The 23,978-nt window shown below is 37.1% G+C and overlaps 1 protein-coding gene across 1 annotated transcript; it reads left to right on the top strand.

Moving 5' to 3' along the window:
• The first annotated feature begins 5,144 nt into the window (after positions 1-5,144).
• Positions 5,145-22,905, top strand: LOC146659666 (retinoic acid receptor beta-like). The gene is made up of 8 exons (XM_085423787.1): positions 5,145-5,747; positions 9,693-9,853; positions 10,414-10,555; positions 14,485-14,651; positions 18,138-18,314; positions 19,229-19,433; positions 19,543-19,701; positions 20,910-22,905. Exons 1-8 carry the CDS (start codon positions 5,537-5,539, stop codon positions 21,080-21,082), a joined length of 1,395 nt encoding a protein of 464 aa, XP_085279913.1. The 5' UTR covers positions 5,145-5,536; the 3' UTR covers positions 21,083-22,905.
• The last annotated feature ends 1,073 nt before the right edge of the window (positions 22,906-23,978 follow it).

Genomic DNA, 23,978 nt, shown 5'->3' with positions numbered 1-23,978 from the left:
TTAGCAGTGGCATTGAAGGAGATCAAGTGTATTTATATTTTAAAAAATAGCTTTGGCTTCCTGCTTTGGCACCACACGCTGTAGCACTCTGTGCCTTTCCAGTGGATAGACACAGACAACTACATGTGCAGATTCTTTTGTGTCTTTTTTTTAGGTTATTCCAGTCATTTCCAGTTAGAAAATGCTGTAAATTACTTCCATTATCTTGAAGTGGAACAGATTTCCTTCCCCCACCCACTAACCCATCTTACAGCTGACCTACTTTATCTTCTGGTAGATTTAATTATGAATTCTTCTAACTGGAAATACTTCTCACTTAGAGTCAAGGATCAAGAATTAAACCGGACATGAATTAAGAGAAACGGAGCCTGGGAAGTATTGATTTTGTAAAAGGCCACATGGTTTTAATCATGGAATGCCAATACCAGTGTTATCACATTTACTTTGATGCCCTTTATTTAAAACAGATGGGTCTCTCTTTTTAACTCTTTACCCCTTGAAAAACTACGAGGAGTAACTGCTAAAGCGCTTTTCTCAACAGAGCACTTCCTGTCATATTTCAGGCCTGCTTATAGAACAAAATGACTGGCTGTGCATCAGACTTTAGTGAGCGTGGTCTCTGCCTATTCTAATGGTTGTCAAACCATGTCTTTATTGAGGGGTCAAAACTTGTAACTAAGGGTACAAGGAGGTTGTCAAATGTCATCTTTATTCAGGAAAGAGTTAAAAGCATAAAGCTGAAAAGAGTGTGCACAATTCTGAAAAAACAAGTAGAAGGCCACTGCCATTTAAATAACAATCAGCTATTTATTGTCTCCATACAGGTGAGTCGGCAGTCTGAAGTTTAACCTCCAAACCAAGTGAGCTGCTGTGTTGACTCTGGAACAAAATCTGATGTATTCAAGGCAAATCAGCTACATTGTTGGTTTGAAAACACATTTGCCTACCTGTCCTCTGTACCCTGCATGTTCTCCCCATGTTTGCTTGGGTTCTTTCCAGATGCTCTGGCTTCCTCCCAGAGTCCAAAGACATGCAGTTAGTGGGGTTAGGTTAATTGGTGAAATTTCCTATAGGTGTAAATGTGAGTGTGAATAGTTGTCTGTCTCTGTGTGTTAGGCCTGGGTCAGATTGACATCTTGTCCACCCCCCTCTCACTCTAGCTGAGATGGGTTCCATCACCCCATGACCCTGATAAGGATAAGCAGAAGAAGAATGGATGGATGGCTGGAATTGCTAGTTGGTTGGTACAGTGTAGTGGTGATGTCTTCTGGCTCTAAACGTTTACGTTTAAATAACACTACTCATAATTTCAGTAATACTTATAGTTCTGACATCCTATCCTCACTGATGCTCATGAGCATCTTGGAAAGTAACTTAAAGAATGAGCTCCTGGAAATTAACTTTCTCTGAAGAGTGGCTGGGCTCCCTTAAGGGGAAGAGTTCAGTCATTTGGGTGGGACTCCAAGCACAGTCTAGACAAAAGGAACTATTTACCGGATTAATTAGTATACCTCCCAGGTCAGGTGTTTTAAGCCTATTCTACAAGCAGGAGGCCTGTGCAAACTCAGGACACCCTGGAGCGGTGGCTGGCCAGAGGGAGTTCTCTCTAGGCATCTCTGCTTTGGCTGTTACCCTCACAATCCAGATAAGCGATGGATGGATGTGAAATCTAGTTTCACGAGGTCCCAAGCTGGAAAAATGGGAGGGTTGCATCAGAAAGGGAATCCGATGTAAATCTGTGACAAAATCTACGCAGCCAAAAGTATCAGAGTTTATCACTGTATTCTGTGAGCAAATTTTAATAACATTTTTAGACTCTGTTGGTTTGCATTTTTTTGAAAACTCTGTGTACCAAATATTTCATCAGCACTTTCTTTTTGCTCGTTGTATAAAAATAACTACCATTGCATTATTTCGATTATCAATAAAAACATGAGGATTTAGGCTCAAGTTCTTGTTATCGGATTCAAATTTTTCCCTATGTGGTCCTATGAAACATATTTGCAAACTAATAATTCTTTGTAATAAAAAGAAATTAAATGCAGTAACAGCTAAGTTCGGGTTACTAGAGGAGTCTGTTAGAAAAAGTAACTGCTAAGTTTATTCTGACCTGAAATGAAGATGAAGGAATAAGTTCTCCCTTCAAGCAAATGTGCACTGGATTTTTAACAGGAGAAAAGCTGATACAGTTTTTCATGAGTAGAAAGAAGAAAAAGTTGCAAAACCACAGGTATTATTCCTCCAAAAGTTGGCTACAGCTGGCATCCAGCTCTTATTGTATTAAATACTCTTACAGTATATAAAAAACTATTATTTTACATCAACAAGCCATCATAAACATCAAATCCAGGTTGCAAAACCATCTTAACATAATAAAACCTATTTTAACTGTAGTAAGAACTTACCATGAATTTTCCTCGACAAGATTTCTCAGTTAGTCCATTTATTCTTCATCAGCTCTTCCTTTCTTATTTTCTTATTCTTATTTTTCAAGCAAAAAACTTAAAGTCAAATCTTCTGCGCGAACATTACAAAGAGCTACTTTTGCCATTGAAGTCTAGACTTATGGGGTAAATCAAACTTGGCATCGACATGTGTTGGGACAGGACAATTTTACACATTTTACCATCTTTTTCAGAAATAGATATTATTTTTTATAAAATAGTAACATCTCTCAGTGTTCTCATGTTTTATATTGCTTTGAGGGGTTTGTAAAGTACTGCATTCTGTTTTTATTTACATTTTACACAATACCCAACTCTTCAAGAACTGGGGATGAAAAAGATTTTTCAAAAACAGGAACGGTCTAATTTATAAGGTTGACAAAATTTCTAGGGTTAAAAAGCAAAGCCAACACTGCCTTAAACTTCTATTCTTTTTAATGAGCAGGAGTTGAGTAACTCCTTTGGCTCCAAATTGACTTCCTGTTGTGTGGAAAAATGGTCCTTGACTCCATTTCTTTTTGAGCTCAGTGAACACTTTCGGGTGAACTCTGTGGGCTCAGTTACTAGTTTCCAGTTGGCTGGGGCCAGCAGTCTTGTTTCACTGCAGGCTAATGTCAATGCACATGTAGAAAACATGGTCATATTGCTTTTATTGAGTGGTTACAGGTTACTCTGACACAGCCTTCATGCAATATCACATAGATATTAAAAAATGCTGTTGTCTGTGGCTAGTTGCAGGTGGTGTCGCAACATCTTGGGGGGGGGGAAAGCAAATAACTGGTTTTGTAGATTCAAATTATGAATTAGTAGTCCAACTTACTACTATATCTGCTACCCAATATTGGGCTTTGGACTAGTCAGCTACCCACAAGTTCCTCCATCATTGCGTTTTTAAACCACACATCACAAGCACAAGTTAGATATAACCAAGTAACACTGCACACTTGTTGGCTATTGATTTGTCAATCACATGGTAAAGCAAACTCTGCTTTAACCTCTTCTTTAGCTCTAATAGTGACCATATTTGCAAAATGAGATTTATGTTGTATGAATTTATTGAAACTAAGAGAGGAAACCATAAACTCAAGGGGCTACTTCTCAGTAAAGTTCAATCAGACTTCAATCAGACCAAAAGAAGTCATTCCCCTGCTGGCAATTGGAAAAATGCAGGTTTAATGTAAGAGTGAACAATACCTGTGAAAGAAGCGTACAAGAAATTAAGTGAAGTAATGCAGTTGTTTTTAATGAGAAAGAAAGATATGTAATTAATATGGAACAAGGGATGAAATGTAATGACTTAATTACTGTACATCTGCTCAAAAACAGGTAAAAGGTGAAGCTTAATAATAATTATTATTATTATTATTTTTGTTACTATTATAATAATGAACTTTTCAACATTCTATAAAAGCCACTTGCTAGGTAAGATATTAGCACCAAAAATAAATGAGGATATAAGAATTTAAAAAATGTATGTGTGATTTAACACAGAATACTTCAATACTTCAGCCAACTTCAACAGGTTCGTTCCTACTGATGCTGTTGAATTTATTGTGTTTTATGTGAAATTCTCTCAGTAAATTAATTATATACTATGTGTAGTTGTCATCATTAAGGGTGCTGGTTGGTTGATTTTTTGTAACTTTCTGACTTGCTGTCTCCCTCTGAATCCAGTCTCTATGATAAGCTATAACCTAACTATGGTAAATGAACTTAATTTCAGCTCCATATAGCAGGGACATGAGTACATATTGTCAGCTACTCAAGCACTATCAAGGCAAACCTTAATTTTTACAGGTCTCCAAAATATTCAGACTTATGATGAATTTCCCACTTTCCCCACAATAATCAAGGGATTCTTTTTTGTATTTAATGATTAAAAAAAACGTGTAGTAAACGTGAGTCTTTTTTCCCTTTTTTCTGCTGCCTATTTCACAGTAAGAAATTACAATGTGTGACTCAACAAATTTCTGTAGTAAATTATCCTAAAAAGGCTGTTAAGATGTTAAAATAGCACATGCATCACAGGCTTAGAGTCACCACAGGATTTATCACAGCTTCTTTTATGTGGTGCTGCATCATATGAATTCTTTGTAAGGGGTTTGTTTGTTTGTTTGTTTGTTTGTTTGTTTGTTTGTTTGTTTGTTTGTTTGTTTGTTTGTTTGTTTGTTTGTTTGTTTGTTTGTTTGTTTGTTTGTTTTGCTGCTGATACAACCAAATTTCCCCTTGTGGGACAATTAAAGGATTATTCTATTCTATTCTATTCTATTCTATTCTATTACAGATGAGTATATGTAAAAAAAAATCCACTTCAGAATATATAATAGTAAATATTTCATACATCTGTGCCTCGTGTTGCCACTCAGCTGATTCTAATTAAATTTTAAAGACAGAAACTCTGATGTGAGGTGGGTCCTCGTATTGCACCGTTAGTAATGTAGGTAAATGTTTCATGGCTCTTCTCTGTGATGGATCATTGTTGATACTTTTACTGTCCATTCTGAGTCGGTTATAAGAGGTGAAGTCCTTTATCAATAGTGGCAAACTTTTAATTTTAACTCTCTGAAGTTAGCTCCTGAAAGGTATCTCGACTGAGGCCGACTGCTTTTATCTTTTCCACCCTGTACGGATACTTTTACTCGAGTAAAGGACCTCAGTGCTCGTTTCCACCTCTGCTGGTGATGTCAGACAGCGGCTGGGTCATGTGAAGGGCAGCAACGGAGGAGGAGGTTCACGGAGAGTTCACTCGCATACATTAGGTAACACCATCGGTCGCTGTGACATAACTAGTATGAAGCAGGTTGAATTGAGACATTTGTCAATAAAGAAGAGATAAGTGGAAGAAGTTCTGCAACAAACTTTGTTATGCAAAGCAGCCTGAATGCGCTTTACCGATGCTCTCTGATGGAGGACTACAGCCCGCTGGCTGCGCATCAACATGCAGTTTGTGACCATCTGTGGGAAATATAGGTTTGTTCCTGCTCCCCTCTGAACATAACGCAGACATGCTTCAGTGTTAACACAGTTTGCATCAAGTGGATTTTAAACTACTTCGGTGCAGAGAGAAATCACCCTCTCTGAAGGATTTTCCTATGCCGACGACATTCCCATACGGACTTCACGGAGACTCACGACAGATCATGTTCGACTATATGGAGTTTCAAGTTTTCGGACCCGGGGAAATCGTGGACTTCTACAGCACTTCCAGTCCTTCTTGCATGTTGCAGGAGCAAGACCAGGATTTGGCAGCGTTCTTCCCCGAGCTGATCGAGTCCGACTGGCAGGAGCACCGGTACTCGCAATGTAGGTGAAACTGAGGATGAGTGATGTTGTGGTGCGCAGAAAGATTCTAATTTGTTTTGGTGTCCAGTGGAAAAAATATATAAATTCATTTCAGATCAATTCACTTTTATTTGTATAGCGCCAAATGCCTCGAGGGGCTTAATCCTCTGAAGAGAAACCAGAGTAAGGCCATGTGATTTTACTGACATTATTTCACCCAGAATGAGAAACACCCACGTTTGCCTCCATCTGTGCAGGATATCCTCCAACCTGAAACCTCAAAAGGTTCTCAAAACGAATTTATATTAAGTGAATTTCTTACCAGTTTAACCAGAATTTATAAAGCATCAAATCTGTAAACTGTAAAAGATTGCATTAAATATTTAAACAAACTGGGGGGAAATAAAGGTAGAGTTTAAAAACAAACAAACATGTATTACATGATAAAAGAGTGTTTCTTATTACATTGACATGGTGTGTAATTGTTTAAAAAGCCTGTTATAAAACTTTAATACCTTAACAAACTGGTGCAAGACTGTGAATACATGCAAGTTTAAATTCAGAGCAGACACTGGAAGCAAACCAGTGCAAGGGTAGTTTTCTCTTAGTTTATGACTTCAGTATTGTATTTAATCAAATGTGCATTTAGCTTTTTATTTAGATTATTATACTTTCGAATCATGAAATTGTGATTTGATTGTGTTTGCAAAGGGATGCATTTATATAACACTTTACTAAATTCGTACTTTAAACTAACATCCACATTAACATACCTGTACAAACATAATGGACTTTAAGCCTCTTATCCCTCTAGGATCAACACACACACCTTCAAAGTAAAGCCCAAGGACGATTTGAACCCAGAACCTTCTTGCTGGTATTAACCACTGCACTGACCATGATGAAACTGGACTTCATCATATTGTGTATCAACTGCTATTAAATGGTCACAAGCTGCCTTTTAATATTTAAAGGCTGAGATAAAATGAAGCGTTATCTATTCTACATTCTTGTGCTCTGTATCTAAATGCTTTGATGCTTTCTGGGAGCCTCTTTTCTCTTAATAGATAAAGGATGTGAGAAGAAAGTGAAAACAGACTACTGAGCACATGGCAGCTAATGTCTGTGTGGTCGTCTTAGTCTGTGTTTGGGTCTGTCCAGGGACGGTCACTTTGGTGTCACCCTGGGTTCACCGGACGGTCACCGGCTCAAGAGGTCAGAGGAGAGTCAGACTGTTGCCAAAAGTGGAAGTAGCATTTTTAGTGGAATAAAGCATCAGTACAGCAATTTAAAAAAATAAAATGTCAATAGTTAAAGTACTCATCCTGTAGTACAACCTGGAATTTGGGAAAACCTGGAAACTAGGCAAGAAAAACTATTAGACTTTAGATCTTTTGGTCCTTCTGATCAGGTTTGGGTTTTTATTCTCCCTCCCACAAATAATAATAATAATAAAATTTTTATTTTAGCAATAGAACATACAATAGCACGTTAGAAATGGGGACAAAACATACATAAATGGACTTTACAAAAACAAAATAAAACTATATAACATTTTATTTTTTAGTGTAATCACTGAATTGCTATTTACTCATATGATGGTAAATATCTGTTGTTTTAGTCAGTGCAAGCAAAACTGCCACAATGTGGCTGTTTCCAACTTCTTTCTATATGACAGAAAATAAAATATTGTTGTGTAATAAACTGAACTCTGACAAGTTATTTTGACCACATTTCATCTGTTTCTGACATTTCATTGGATAATCAAGAAAAGGATTATTGTAGGTCAGAAATAACTTTGAATTAACCTGATAATTATTATCATTACTGATAAATCTGCATACCGTTTTCCCTTGAAAAAAATATTCAAATGTGAATTTAACTGACAAGAATTTCACAATAAGAAAAGAAAAAAATCAGTAACTATATTACAGTTGATAATCTGTAAATGTAGTTTTTGTTTGTCATGATTTAAACAGTTTAGCTGATTGTAGCAAGCTAAAAAACATTAGAAAAATAAAAAGTTCCTTTACCGAAGGTTGCAGGTTGCATAACAGGCAACTGAGGTTATTCACAAAAATAAAGGGTGAATCCCTGCTTTCAGTATCACTAATAAATAACCCAGCAGGCCTCAAGCAGCATGCGGCCGTAATAATTAAGCTTTACTAGTCTTTAATACCAAGTCAAGCATTTGTTATTTTATCCAGCTACATGTTGCAGCTCCTGTCTTACTGTAAACCACAATCAAAGGCTTTTAAACTTATCTCTGTCTCCAAAATCTTTTAATGTTTTTCTAGATTTATTGTTTGACTCAAACAGTGCATTGTAGTATACATCAAACAGCACCATCTAAATTGGGATGGGGCAACCCTCTTTCCCCTACCAAATCACTTACACCGCCCTGCCACACACACTTTCTGTTTCTCCGTCCTCCCTCTCATCAGTCAGTTGGGCTTGTGGCATGCTCCTGCATTGTTTTGGATCTGGGGAGCAATCGGCCTGATGGGGGTGTCCTAGTTTGACCCGCCGATTCCAGGTTCAACCAGAGGCCACGGATTCAAGGGGATGGATATGAACAATTTTTCTCGTTTTGTCCCCTTTTCAAAACAGCTTTCTTGGTTTTGTGTCAGGGCTGGAGCAGCAGAGGTGATCAGAGAGCCAGCAGGGAGGCCGAACGAGCCCCCTAGGCCAGACAAAGTATCTTCTTGGAAATGGCTTTAAAGTGGGAGTGTTGAGTGCTGTGGTGGATGTGAAGTGAAACATTCAGTGGAAAAAATGCTGTGCTACAGTAGGTCACCACATGTGCAAAGCTGTAGATATATTACTGCGTCTGTTTGTGACTCATTTTCAAATTTATGAAGCAGAGATGTGATACATGCCTGTTTAATTTTATTTGTGTAAACTGAGCGTTGTGTTTGAAGTAGTGGGGCTGTACAGCTCATGCTATAATCTGCCACAGAAAAAAAGCAAGATTAGTCTGCGCTTGGCTCAGTGAAGGAATCACAAGGTGATTTCATCAAAAAGTTGGTTGCTCAGGTCTGTTCGGCTACGATCAGTGCCTGAATATATGTGTAACCACTCTCAGGGGCCAGTGTAGGGTCAATCTATCCTATTGTCACGACTAAAAATTAACAGAAGGTGCTTTGTATATTTGGACACAATAAAGCTTTTTTCGTTCCTTTGTTGTTTTGGGTAAACAGGCCCGAGACTTGAAGTGTTTTCTAGGATTTTAAATCACTAACTTAACATGATAACATTGTCAGATGGGCCACAATAAATAAAAATGCATTGGCATGAACTGCAGGTCACAAGTGCCATAATTTGCCATATCTCTCACACAGCAGTTTGTTCTTCTGTGTCCTGTTAGTGAATGTGGAATGAAAACCGAATATTCTTGAAACCTTATTGTTATAAAAACTCTTCTGAAGCATGCAAGCAGTCCACTAAATAACCTCTACATTTTAATACAATCTGCCTTTTGCATTTCTGAGCTCTGTTTGCTTCATCATGTCAGAAATGGTTCATCAGTAATTTTCAACTCATCACTAAATGTTGGTATTTCTACTTGTTAGGTCTGCTTTGAGGAAAACTTTAGAATGCTTTGCAGATAAAAGGTCTAAAGTACATTTCATGTATGGTGATAATTATTTTTGTTACTGCTTATTTTGTTGACAGGTTTCTCGCTGTATATTTTAGACAAATATAAAGCTTAACAAGTAAATAATTTCATTTTAAAAACTGTGCAAGGCAACAACTTATGTTACAAAATGAATAAAAGCTTCATCTGTAATGAGTAATTTTTCATGTTCTGACTTCTTGTTGCAGCTGTTATTTCCCAGCAATATTTCAGTTTCAGTATTTAAAGGATGCGCTGAGTTTGATATCCATTTGAATAAATTTAACTGTCGCAGTTTTATTCTCCCTGAGATGCTCGTTTGATTTTATATGATTTTGTGTGTTTTTCAGCGGTGGAAAGTCAGAGTTCCAGCTCCAGCTTCAGCTCGGACGACCTGTTTACCCGTCCTGCCTCACCACCTCCACCTCCACGCACTTACAAACCCTGCTTTGTGTGTCAGGACAAGTCCTCGGGCTACCACTATGGAGTCAGCGCCTGCGAGGGCTGCAAGGTAACACGTCAGGCCGGTGGTCTGCTTTACAATGCCCCCTCTGTTAAGCTTAGATAAAATCCCAGACTTTGTCTTTTAAAAGTAAGTCCCTGTGTCATGCTTGTATTTACAAGATTGTCTTAGTTTTTCTTACTAATCTCCTAAACAGATAAATGAACAAATACCTTCTTAATATGCAAAATGTGACAATATCATATGTTTTAGTTTTTTCCTGTATAAATTCACAATTTTTTTTTACCTAAATCGGTTCAAATTAAATGAACCACTGGATAGACAGACACGGTATTTGTTTTTGTTTTTTCTTAATCCATTTTCCTTTTCTTTCTTTTTTTTTGAAGACCAAACAAATCAATTTTACTCCTTGTTTGAGTTAAACATCTGAAATACATTTAAACAGGCTAAATATTTACTCTTTAGGTGTAAAGGAGTAAATTTAGGAATAAATTAATCTTTTTTGTCTAGCTTTAAAGTCCACACAGGCCTTTATTCACATTGTAGCAACTTAATAGCTTAATTAATTAATATCTTATCATTCATTCATTGTGCTGGTGTCTCTGCAGGGCTTCTTCCGCCGCAGCGTGCAGAAAAACATGGTGTATACCTGTCACCGCGACAGGAACTGTATCATTAACAAGATCACCAGGAATCGCTGTCAGTACTGTCGGCTGCAGAGGTGTTTTGCTGTAGGAATGTCTAAGGAGTGTAAGTGTCACATCCTCTCTGATTCACAGCAGGCCTCGTGGGATTTAGAGTCAAAATTAAACCTTTCTTTTAAAATGATTCATCTGCTATTACAAACACGACTAAAAGGTCAGTGCAGTCATGTTCTCAATTTGAATGACCAACTCAAGTTTATCAGCATGTAAAGAGCTGGTCAGTTCGTGAGTGTGGTTTACTCAAAGTTATTTGTGTCAAGTTTTATATAATACTGGGTTTGTGGTTTTGTTGGGATGACCGAGTGTTCAGAAATTTGATATAAGGAAACTGCGTATTTGAGAATTGGATATTACGGAGCCCCTCTGATGACATGGTCCAAACAATAAATAAATTGTGGCCACAAAATACTACTTCGTGGGCACAAAATAGTGTAACATGCCCACAAAATACTTATTTGTTGCTACGAAATATTATTTCGAGGGCACGAAATAGGTATAACGTGCGCACAAAATGCTAATTTGTGGGCACGAATTGGGTATAACGTGGCAACGAATTACGCATTTGTGGCAATGAAATAGATAACGTGCGCACATCATATTGATACAATTCCTGGACAGCTGCGTAGAGACATAAGCATAAGAGTAGGCTAAACCTATACATCATGGACAGAGAAAGTATGATTGACTTTTATTTTAGGCTGGGAATGAGCTACAAATGCATTTTGAAGCCTGGCAATGCAAGGAACCATTATTACGGAGAGACATTTAAACAGGATATTGAGAGCCCAGTTGCTTTACAGACGTAAGTACGACCTGGATGCTGGGATAGATTTTATTGTCAACCAACTGCAAGGGCCTCACGGGAAGGATCTGCAAGGGAAGGATCACGGTTATGTCAAGGTCAAGTGTTTCGTGCCCACAAATTAGCACGTTATACCTATTTTGTGCCCTCGAAATAGTATTTCGTGGCCACAAATAAGTATTTCATGGGCACGTTATACCATTTCGTGCCCACGAAGTAGTATTTTGTGGCCACAATTTATTTGTTTTTTGGACCATGTCATCAGAGGGGCTCCGTAGGATATAACTGTGTAACCTTAGACAAATAGTGCAGTACAAAAGAAACTCTCTCCATCCAACAACCTATTTTCTCACCAGCTTATCTTACTCTGGGTCATGGAGGGGGAGGCTTTAGCCTATCACAGCTGACTTTAAACGAGAAATCCTCCCTCTCAAGTTTAAATGGTTTCATCTTACTGAGATACTCTGATAAAAACTGCCACATAAGCGGCCTATTTATTACTGCAATCAGAGCAACGAGCTATGTATTGAAGTTTTAATGCAATTTGTTGTTACCTATATGGTGGTAAACATCCACAAAGAAGGGACAGATTGTTTCCCATAAAAGGTGCCTGCCATTAAAACTACATGTATGTTAAAAGTGTCTTATTTCTGTCGATATTAAAGAAATAACAATATAACAAAACAAAATGAGCAGGAAAATGCTCCTCTTATTGATCTGTGGTAATCTATATTCAAGAAAGTCTTTTTTCAGAAAAAGTTTAAGCTAAAGTGGAAGAAAAAGAAATTAAACTTCTTTTGTCAATTCAAAATGCATAATGTTGTAATATATTGTCTGTCAGCATATTTAGAGTCTTTATTGTTTAATTGTAACTAGATAGCACTTTAAGACTGAAAATTCATAGTTTTGTTTGTCAGAGAGAAAATATATAAAATCTAGAATAACAAACGCATATATACGACCAAGGTAATGCATATTAAAGCAAACTAAATTAAAGCTACATAATAAAGGTGTAGCTTAAGAACTGCTGATACACTCTTGAGCTCTCAAAGGGAGTTTTAATGCTTTGTCATCTTAACAACCCAAGATTTTCATTTTGTTAGTGGGTTAGGAAATTTTTTTTTTGTGTGGTAACTACAAACGTCTTTATTTTAGAATATATAATTAGTTGTGAGAAAAATGTGCAAATAACACTTTAACATATGATTTTCTCTTTTTTTATAAGTTCTCTGTGAAGTACAGCAGCTCTCGGGCACAGGGACTGTACAATAGAAACAAAGGCTCTAATACCCAGCAGTGCAGTGACCTAAATAACTGAGAATCTGTTATGTGGAATGAGCAAAGGGCGGCAACAGGCCGACACTGAAGGATCCACCCATCCACATGTTTTCATTATAGTTTTTCTATGCTCAAACAAGTTACATAAACATATCACATGTAGTGGACAGATGGATGCTATGTAACTGCTCTCAGGCAGCGTGTAACATGATCTCTATTGGAGTGTTTACACAATGACGGCTGGATGTAGGGCATACACAGGGAGGAGGAAGAGGAGGAGGAGTGGTTGGAGTTAAGTGTTGCGTAATCCTGAGCTTTCCTGACATGTGTGTAGCCGTCTGAGGCAGTGGGACACAGAGAAACGTGTTGACACTGTTCCCGAAGTGATTATGAAAAGCTAACCTGGTTACGCTGCTTTCACGTGCAGCCTGGAATAACACATAAGCTCAGTGACACATGCTTTCATTCCAGAGTGATTTATACCAGGAAGCGGTTTAAATTATTAAGAACCAAAACTGAAATTCCAGTGAGCTCTATTTAAATCACACCTGATGTCTAAACATCGTTAAGGTAAAATGGGTTAAAACCGCCATTCATATACTGGTGAATGCAGTCTCCTGGGTCCTGATTAAAGGAACAGTTGTGTTTGGCTGATGGTAAGATCAGGGATCTGCCAGGGAACACTATCTGTTGCAGGACTTCCTGTTTTTTTTGTTGTTTTATACAGAGCTATGTCAGATTACAAGAAAAACTAACATAGAGGTCAATGTTTCTTCGCTGAAACTCTGCTTAAAGGATGAAGACAATTTTTCATAAGACATCCCCGTTTCATACAACTTATTGATACACATGTGTCTTCACAGTACTTACATGGGTTGTTTATTGTCTATCTTGGAGCACTGAGAGTTTTTGCTCTCAGCTCTTATCCACCAGTGTACTTTACATCCTTGGATCACATTGTGTGCTTTTGTCGTTTCCTTGACTAAAACACTGATGCAGCCTTATTTGTCAGGTGATTCTTGCTTTGCCTCCAGCTTGCTTACTGACTTACATTAATCAAAGTCAAGTGTGGGACGTTATTGACTTTTGTCCCGAGTCTCCTAACTTCTGTCTGTGCAGAAAGTCAACACTGAATTTGAAAAAAATAGTACGGCTCCTGCTTCTGGAGTCAACTGCAAAATCAGCTAATCTTTAGGATCTGGTCTCAAAAAAGGAGTCTGACATGATTTTAAGTGATCAGGATATACAGACAGACAATTGCCTACACTTGTGTTTTTGGTCAGTTTAGTTTAAAGATGAACATTGTATAGCACATTAATTTTAAACTTCCGTAGGAGTTTAAGTGGGTTGAGTTATGTTCATCCTAAAGTTGAAACCTTTAAATGAGGAAGGTTGTCATCCTGGTAGAGCGTGCTCCAATTGTGATATAAATCTTTAATTAAAGGATAAATTTAATCACTAAGAACAGCTGTTTTCATTTTCAGTGATTCATTGCTCTAGGGGCACTAATGAACCTAATGAACCTAAACCATGCTACCAAAATGCCTCCCGTAACATATCAGAGCCACTAGATCTCCTCACTGTAGGGACCATTTTTCAGGTTGTTTCTTCATTTGTATCGTTGTACGATTTTCCCTGTGTATTTGGCCTCAGACAGAAAACAAAAAAAACAACTTTTTTTCATATTAAACACTTTTTTGTTCTTTTAAAAGGTTAGTTTATTAACTTGAGCATTTTTAATATAAATACTCAAAATTAAAGAAGGTGTTTTGTAACATTAACATTTATTTAAACAGAGAATGATACCAGTTTAACCAATTTTAAACCACCTGTGGAACTGCTCGAATACCTTATTTCCTAATCATCTTATGCTCTGCGTCATCCGTTTTCTCCAGCGGTGAGAAACGACAGAAACAAGAGGAAGGGGAAGAAGGAAGCAGTGAAGATGACCATCATGGAGACGTACGAGCTGACAGCAGAGCTCGGCCTGATCGTGGAGAAAATATGCAGAGCTCATAGAGAGACCTTCCCCTCCCTTTGCCAGCTGGGAAAATACACCACAGTAAGTCCGGACATGAAGCTAACGTTTCAAAACAATAATCTTTACAGAAGGAAGACAACCTGCAAAGAGGAAAAGATCAAAGCTGTGAGGTCTGTCCAGCACTTTATTATGATTTTAATTGACTTGGGTAAACATTGTATGGATGTGTAGATGAAGGAGAATTTGAACTTATATGGCAGAAACTGAAAAATAAGATTATATATCCCAAAATGTTGATACATTTTACTTATTTTAAACGAAATATGAAAAAATGTCTATTTTTCGAATGTGATTGATGACCTCGCTAAACCCTTTCCTGATGATTTTGGGCTTTTAATCACTATTTTCAAGTTTTAAAGCAAAAACAATATTTTTTCTTTAAATTATGCTGCTCGTAATTATGATAAAGTAGGGCATATTAGATGGCAAAGCTGCCTTGTGACTGATGAAAATGACGGTATGTTTGTGCATCTTCCTTCATCTGGTTGTATTACATGGAAAAGACTTGAAACCAAATGGTGGCTCCATGGTTGTTATGTCATCGTTTTATAGTCTGTGGCCGAAAGAAGAAAGATGTTGACTGTCAGGGCAGTGACATTTAAATACTTGATATATGATTAATATTACCAGACAAAAACGGACAGCATTGAATACTCACTGCTGCATGCCTGGCTCATGGTTGGTCACTGTTGGATATTGTTAACACTGTCTGTAAAAACACATTCACCAAGGAGAGATCAGCAGAGCTGAGATGACAGACACTTATATTTGTGTCTGACACTTATAAACTGATACTTTTCTATACCTTTACTTGTTACATTTCTATACCTTTTTATTATTGATATGCACAAACTTTATTTAAATGATAACAGTCTTGTTGGCAACTCAAGCTTTCATCTCTTTCATTATCTTAAGCGCATTAAGCCCATTTAGAATCACAGTTTCACCAAACATGCCTATTTTAACGCTGTGGGTTAAGAGGAGCGCTCAGGGAAAAGCCACCATGCCAACAGACTGCACATCCAGAACCTTCTTGCTGTGAGGCAACAAGCTAACCTCTGTTCCTCTTTGCTTATGCAGAATAAAATTTGTTAGATTGTTTGGTAACATTTGAGACTCTGATTGTTAACAAAACCAAACAGACTCCTGATCACATTCAATGCCAACATGAGGGAAGGGGTGCAAACATGCACTTTTATTTAGGAACACATGTATACACATACATGCATATATATATATATATATATATATATATATATATATATATATATATATATGTAACTACCTGTAACATAAAAATCGTTAGCTGCCCTCTGTTGCCTCTGGAGCTGCCAGCTCCTCCTGTCTCAGAAAAACTAGGGCCATCACAGGTGACCCTTGCATTGCGCCCACCACCTGTTTGACCCACTGCCCTCCGGACGGCACCTCAAGACAGTCAGGTCCCACACCTTCAGCCTCACAAACAGCTTCTACCACTGGGCCATTTGAACTGTAAACAAACACTATTACTCTGTTCACACAAACCCCACCCCTAACACCCACCCACCAATCTGGGCGGAGCACCCACTCTATTCTATTCTAACATATAGCCACTGCCAATACTTACAGTACACACAATTTTCTATGTCTTCCAACAGTATGTACAGTATGTCATGTGAGCATTTTTCTTTAGAGCAAAGGAAAACTGAATATAGGTCCACACTGAAAAAAAACAAAACTCTTTTTAAAGATATGCTGGTGAAGATGTTGATTTGCACAGATTTAACTGGTTTATTCTTTGTTAAAAGGTAAAGTAAAAGAGGAGGAGAAAATAAAGGAGTGTGTTGTTTTATGTAAACATGTCCTTAGAAACTGAAAAAACTGTACATATCATTATGACACTTTCCAGTAAAAATACATGACATTGCAAGAACTGAGCTTATGTAATCAGCACTGTTGCCGTTTTACAAAAGTGACATTAAATAAATATGGTTTGGCAATGTAAGTGAGCGATGCCTGGAAGTATGAGTCAAAACAGGAAACATACGAACATGAGTGACACGTGTTGTTCTGCTCTTTAAAGACTATAACACAAGATTGTATTGATTGAAATAGTACACTAGGGCTAAGATGTACGACCTACATCCTAACAGTGCAGCAGATAATAGAAAAAGTGGATACTAAATATGGACGTTTGTCCCTCTGGAGCCATTGACTTAAAAATCAATTAGCCTCTTGAATCTGGGCATTTTTTAAATTTCATTTCCATCTTAGAAAATGACTCTTTATCAAAATTTTTACTGTGGGATTTAGAGGTTTTACTCTACTTTTGAATATAAATTAGTCGCTTTTAATAGTGAATTTATTTAGGGCCTCTTTTTTTAGGCCAAATAAAAGAACTGAGACAACATATATGTCACATGTTTTTCCAATGGTCCAATGACAGCTGTAGCTCCACAGTACTGTGCAGATTGAGGGATGATCCTTTTGCCCTTTTGATAACTCTTGTGATGAATACAAACGGGTTCAGACATCTTCTTTTAACCACTTATCCAGTGAAGAAATCCCAAACATTAGGTGTGAGGGTACAAGCATGTCTTTGGATAGCTTCAACCCTATAACCTTCGTGCTGCAAAGTGACTGATGCACTACTGTTGTGTGCTACTCCTCAGTTTGTTCAGACTGAAGGAGCTGGGTATTGAACCACAGACCTTCTAAATGGTTGAGTGTAAGGGTTTCTAGCCAAGAGATGTGCCTGAAACAAAGAAAAATATTACTTGTACACCACATGCTGCAGTTTTTTTAAACCTCTGTGTAATTTCAGATTTTTAATGCTGACGTCTAGCGTTCATCATTTAAAACATCCAAAAAAGGCGGAACCAGTTTACTTTATCTGAAAAAAATACACATTTTCAGCCATTGTGGAAATGGCCAACATGTTGAATTTATTGAGCTTAATCGATAAAAGCTAAAAAGTACATAAACAAATGTTAGTAAATGTTTATACTTGTGAATGATTATCTTGTAATGTTCAGTCATCTGTTATATTAAAATAGCTCATCATATCTCATATAATTAGCATTAGCATAACTGTTACATAATTTTCATCATTATTTCTTTTTGAAGTGCCCTGTCATAGTATTCTCATCTCGGTATTTTTGTCCTTGTGTCTGAAACACTCTCCTTCCAGCCTAGCAACAAACAGATAAGGTTAGCAAATAAACCGTGTATACACAGTGAAGCAATTAGCAGACTCATCAAATAAACAGAAATATTTTTTAAAAAATAGCTGAACGCTGAACTATTTGAGGTCACCGTAAAGGTTTTTTTATTGATTCTGATTGTGTAAATAGGTTTGTAAAAGTATGTCAGTATTGTATTTACTGCTCTTTGCTGATCTCAAGTTTTCAAAATATTTCAAATTTAAATAATTTAGCTATGTGCACAGATTTTAATAAGCCGTTATCACAACGCTGAAACAACATGTTTCGTTTGAGCCAAACACCTGATCTTCGATCCACTTTCTAGAACTCCAGTTCAGACCACCGGATCCAGTTGGATCTTGGCCTGTGGGACAAGTTCAGCGAGCTGGCCACCAAGTGCATCATCAAGGTGGTCGAGTTTGCCAAGCAAGTGCCGGGTTTCACTGGCCTGACCATTGCGGACCAGATCACTCTGCTCAAAGCTGCCTGCCTTGACATCTTGGTAGGTCTATTTCAAAAGATGTTTTTTGTTTGTTTTTTTTTACCTTTAGATTTGTGGTTTAAGCCCTCAAAAAGCCTGACATATACTATAGTTTTCATTAAACACCTACCGTTTTGTATTTTATTTCAGGTAAATGACCTGAACAAGTTATGTAAAGTTGCAGCTCTTCCTGCATTTCACACCTTTGGTAGATCTTGACTCACGTTGCCTGTCGACATTCATGCCAAAGACAAACTGACAGGCAGACAGACAGTGGTCCTCAGGCAGAGTGTTGCGTGTGTTCATCTAATTTATCCTCCATCATTCGCTGCCAAGTCTGTCATAACTGCTTTCTCAGTCTGATAATTTAGCTGCACTCTCACAATCTCTGCAGGAAGTCCATCAAAAGCTCTGTGACAAAATTTCCCTGATTAATCACTCTGGGAATTTTGTTTTCCTGATTTGGTTTTCATGTTTTTTGATAGAAGTGTGATGCACCATATTGAACGCCAATTATATGTTATTTAATATTTGTATTCAAGCAATTCTCCAGAAACAGGGCACAGCATGTAATATCATTTAAAGTTTAGATGACAAGGAGTTGGAGAGATGTCTAGAGTGGTCTGCTGTTACTCATACAGATGAGATATCATTACAAAGAAATGATAAAAAAAAACAACTGGAAAAGCCTGAGTATTAAAAGCAGGAAGGTTTCTTTCTAAACTATTATGCAATATAAGTATTGAACCATATGATAAAGGCCTTCTGCCTGCAATACAGACAAATTTTGAATGATAAGGATTGACACATTTTAATGAATATAAACAGATTGTTGTTTGTTTGCTTTCGTGTCTTTTTATTTAACATTTTTTAAAGACAAATACAATATTATTGAAAAAAATGACTTGGTACACATACATGTTTCCTACTTTTAGATCTTGAGGATTTGCACTCGCTACACTCCTGACCAGGACACCATGACCTTCTCCGATGGCTTGACACTGACTCGTACTCAGATCCACAATGCAGGATTTGGGCCGCTGACGGATCAGGTTTTCACTTTTGCTGGGCAGCTGCTGCCGCTAGAGATGGATGACACGGAAAGTGGGCTCCTCAGTGCCATCTGTCTTGTTTCTGGAGGTACTAAGTCTTCACAATCCCAATTACTGTAGTAATATGACAACAACAATCAACAATTAACAACTCCAAATTTGAAATAGTTGAAATGTTCGATATCTGTCTTGGACAGACCGGGAGGACCTGGAGGAGCCGTCCAAGGTAGAAGTCCTGCAGGAGCCTCTGTTGGAGGCGCTGAAGATCTACTCCCGTAAGCGGCGACCCAGCATGCCCCTGATGTTCCCCAAGGCCCTCATGAAGATTACCGACCTACGTAGCATCAGCGCTAAAGGTCAGGGGAACCCCACCTTGTCGCAAAGTATTTCAATTCATAGATTACAGTTTGTTACAGTTTGTACAATCCTGCTATTCTATTTTGAATGACTGCCAATGTTACTGCATTACTTTTGTCCGAAATGTAAAACCTTTCTGATCAGAACGTTGCTATTTTTTGGTTTCTTTGCACTATTAAGTCTGAAGTCATGTTTACCCAGGATTAGTAAAAAGTATTATGTATTAGATGAATGTCACATGATTAAGCATTCGTATTAGTATACTAAGTATTAGCAAGCGTTTAATTTATCATCTATATAGCATCACTCCTCCTTAGTATGTAATTTATAAATATATTATTATGAAAATGTTTATTACTAGAAATGATTATGCATTGGAAGGCCCCTGTAGCTGTGCATGGTGTAACAGAAACAGATGAATAAACATATCTGTATTTATAAATGACATACTAAGGAGGAGTATTGCGTTATAAATCATGAATTAAGCACTTGCTAATGCCTTACTAATACTGTACTATTTTTATAAAGTATTACCTGCATTTTTAATGACTATACTTCTTTAATATTTAAAAGTTTTTGTAATACAAACGAAAAGAAAACAATTTACCCCTGCTTTCATCTTTTTGTCTTTTGAAATTTTTCATTTATTTATTTATTTATTGTTGAATTCCTCTGGATAAAAACCGGGTGGAAATAACTTTGGGTTTAGTGGAATTTTCTTTGACTGTTTTCAAATCTTCCTTTTCTCAAAGTGCTTTCATCTACACAGTGTTTGTTGAGTGTCTCGCAGTGAATTTGCTGTCATCAGTGGCTGCCTGCTACAGAACTAGTGTTACTATTAATAGGCTACCACATAATAGTTGAGCAAAGTGTTCTTTGCCTCATGCTGCAAGGCATGTTATGCATTTCATCCTCCTCTTAGTGTAACTGGTGGGTTCCTACATTGTGTATCTGACACACTCCAGTTCCTCTCCCACAGGGGAATTGTAGCTGTGCATTTATTTTCACATTAAACATAAAGTACAAACTTATGTGCAGCATATTTGACACAAGATAAAAACCAACACAACATTTGACATGCCTGACAATCAAAGGTGAAAGCTGGTGTCAGTAAATACGGGTAAAACGCAGACTTTGTTTATCTATATCACATTAAGTCTCCCTGCCAATAAAGCTTTACACGTGCATTGTTAAACCATGTCTACAGGAGCTGAGCGAGTGGTGACACTGAAGATGGAGATCCCGGGCTCCATGCCTCCACTGATCGAGGAGATGCTGGAGGATCTGCAGAACCTGGAGAAACACCAGAAGTCGGGCACCACTCAGCACACTCACCCCGTCTCCTCACAGCACATGAACTCTGCTGATTTTCCACTCTGAAGCTGCTCAAAGAACTTTTCTTTCCTCCGAGGGAAATCGCTCAAAGGTGCAGCTGCAGATCAGAGAGTGACTTACCTCAGTTATTGTCCAGAGGTCAGAGCTCGATCTGCAGATATGACTCCATGTTTAAAGAAGAGATTTAAATCACACATTAACAAGTATTTCTGTAAACAAAAATCCTACTTCAAAGGAAGATGCAGTAATGCTTTAATCTCCATTTTTATAACCTCTGAGAATCACTCTCAGTCTTTTCTTTACTGTTTCTGGTTTTTACTGTATTTATATTTGCATGAAATATCACATGGATTAATTTTACCTCATTTAGCATTAGTTATAGCAAGATAGCAAATATAAGGAATCAATCTTTAGGTTTTATATACAAATTTCTCAAACTCAGTTTGTACAAAATTAAAGGGAAATGCAATGTTTTTTCCTCCATAAGGGTAAGTGTTCATAATCGGAGTTAACAAACTAATGTGTCTGAACTGACACGGTGTAGGAAATGAGGGATTAGAGGTAATGCATAAGGACAATAAACATAGCAGTGTTTGTATGAGCTTGTCAATGTTAGAATCTCTTTGTAAAGCTGCTCTGGTAAAATTTGTTGGAAATCTGCTGGACTCGTTTACAGCTTGACAGATTTATTACAAGAGTAAGCTAATGATAATATACAACTTTATTCTCTTTTTTACTTTCTAAATGGAAAAAGGTTTTCCCACTATTATCATAAAGCATATTATTATTGTTATTATTATTTTGATACTGAGAAAACATGTTGGTTGCTGTATGAAGATTGTACAAAAACATTTCCTAGATTTTCAGCCATGATTGTGCTGTGGCACCACTCTTCTTAACTTTCTCTGTAGTGCCAATATCAGGTGAAAAAATATTTTTGACCGCTATTTAAGGAGGACCTATTGTGCTCGTCCTTATTTCTTGTCATATCTGTACTCTTACAGTGATAGATGCTTATATTAAAGATGGCTAAAAATTTTAAATATTGAGGTCTGAGCCAAAAGTTCAGGCTTCCTACAAACAACAGTTTTTTTGTTTGGTTTTTGGTTATGGTTTTTTATACTTTTGGCACAGCTTCAGCCATGAGCACAGAAACTTTGTCTTGAGAGGGGCAGCCAATCCGAAGAAAGAGGGAAGGGAGCTAAAATGTCCTGTTTAAGGTGGTCAGTGAACTGAGGGGCCAGTATAAGATAAATGTGTGAATCATACTCTAATGGAGTCCAATAATAAAAGTATTTAACTGGAAATGAGCATAATCACTTAATGATAAAATACCTGCAAAGCTGACATTTCCATCAGCATGTGAATAATGATAGCCTTCTGTGAGTGTGTTAGCATTCAGATGTTCACATTTATCTTAAGGCGCTTAGCTGCTAGCATGGCTAAATGCCAGTTTCTGTAAGTAGTAACGAACTTGCTTTGCACACAGAGTGGACCGTGGGCATTACAGTGACAGTATCACAGCATCTGAAATCTGAGTGATCATAAATCCACACAAATGCTAACAAAATGCAACAAATGATGAGACTGTAACAAATTAGAAACTAATGTGATGATTTTACATTAAAGATACACGGACCTTAACCTGCTTTGTGTAAGCATCTGAGCAAGCATCCCGTGTACTGTAAGAACTCAAATGTGCCTATTTTAATTGTGCCCAAACTTTTCTATGTCTTGACATTTCTAAAAGTGATTTTACTTATTTTGATGTCCACATCCCAAACGTTGCAGTAAGACTGTATGCATTGTGTCATTTTACATGTTGCATTAATTTGTTATATCACTAAACAGATCACATTTCATATGCTTTTCTTTGTTCTATTAAAGTCTTGTGAATTAAATTTTATGCTGCTCTGTCATGTTTCCACTGAGAATTTAAGTATTTCTTTTTCTGGTTCAAGTTTAATTTCATGGGGCTGTGAGGTTGTTTGAGGTCAGACCATATTTACTAAAGGCTCATACTGCCCCCTGTTGATCAATTGATGAACTGCATACAGCAGTAAATAATTTTATCTGATGACGTGTCCTAAGTGGGTGCAAAATTTAGAGTAAGTCTACGTTAGAGACTGCTGTCTAACATATTTTATCACTTTGATAAAATGGAAAAAGCAAATAATTACAGACCAAATAAGAATAAAATCACCACTGTACTTATTTCCCTTTCTTTGTGTTTTGATAGTTGTGTGTCCTTTAAATTTCTTTAATGTTTCTTGTTTGTGTTTGTCTTTCCCATTACTGGTCTGTGTTTTTCATTTCTGTTGCATTTTTGACCCCTCAAAAACAAGTCCATCATCATCTCAGTGGGTTGTTATAGTAATGAATAAATTTTAATTAGTCTGAAGTTTCAGCAAATCTGATTTACGTGTATGGGAAAATTAAATGAAACTGAAATTGTGTAATTAACAGTTAAACCCTGACTAAGCTGCAAGCAAACCTAATGTGCATGACAGTGATTCCTTTATGTTACTGAAGAATGGATTCTTTCCAAATGAACCTCCATCAATATCAATGATGGAAAGCTCTTAATATTTCCCATTTAATCCTATTGTGTACTTACAATTGTCAACTAAACATAAAGGAGATATATTGTGATTTTTTACTCTCTATATTACTTTATGATAATAGATTAGCTTAGATAACACACACACACACCAGTTAAAAATATATACTAGTATACTAGCTAGTTTTCTTTCATACTTTTATTTTTGTTCAAATATATATTGCTGACAATAACTACTTATTTGCAATGCAGATCTTTATTTAGCTCTGAATTTTTGTACTTTTACTTCATCTGACTGCTTCTGCCATCACTGTTAATTTGAGTCAATCAATATCAAACCTGCACGTCTTGATGCATGTTCAATCATCCAGACAAGTAAAT

This window comes from Rhamphochromis longiceps, linkage group LG11, assembly GCF_057381845.1.
Source record: "Rhamphochromis longiceps isolate RC_006_pf linkage group LG11, R_longiceps_female_GT1.1, whole genome shotgun sequence".
NCBI classification, from domain to species: Eukaryota; Metazoa; Chordata; class Actinopteri; order Cichliformes; family Cichlidae; genus Rhamphochromis; species Rhamphochromis longiceps.
The sequence above is the reverse complement of the archived record's forward strand: the minus strand, read 5'-3'. Positions and strand labels throughout refer to the sequence as shown.

Coding starts and splice junctions, on each gene's coding strand:
- LOC146659666 (XM_085423787.1), top strand. CDS start 5,537: ATGCCGACGACATTCCCATACGGACTTCACGGAGACTCACGACAGATC. Junction 10,556..14,484: donor TGTAGGAATGTCTAAGGAGT/GTAAGTGTCACA, acceptor CGTTTTCTCCAG/CGGTGAGAAACGACAGAAAC. Junction 19,434..19,542: donor CATCTGTCTTGTTTCTGGAG/GTACTAAGTCTT, acceptor TGTCTTGGACAG/ACCGGGAGGACCTGGAGGAG.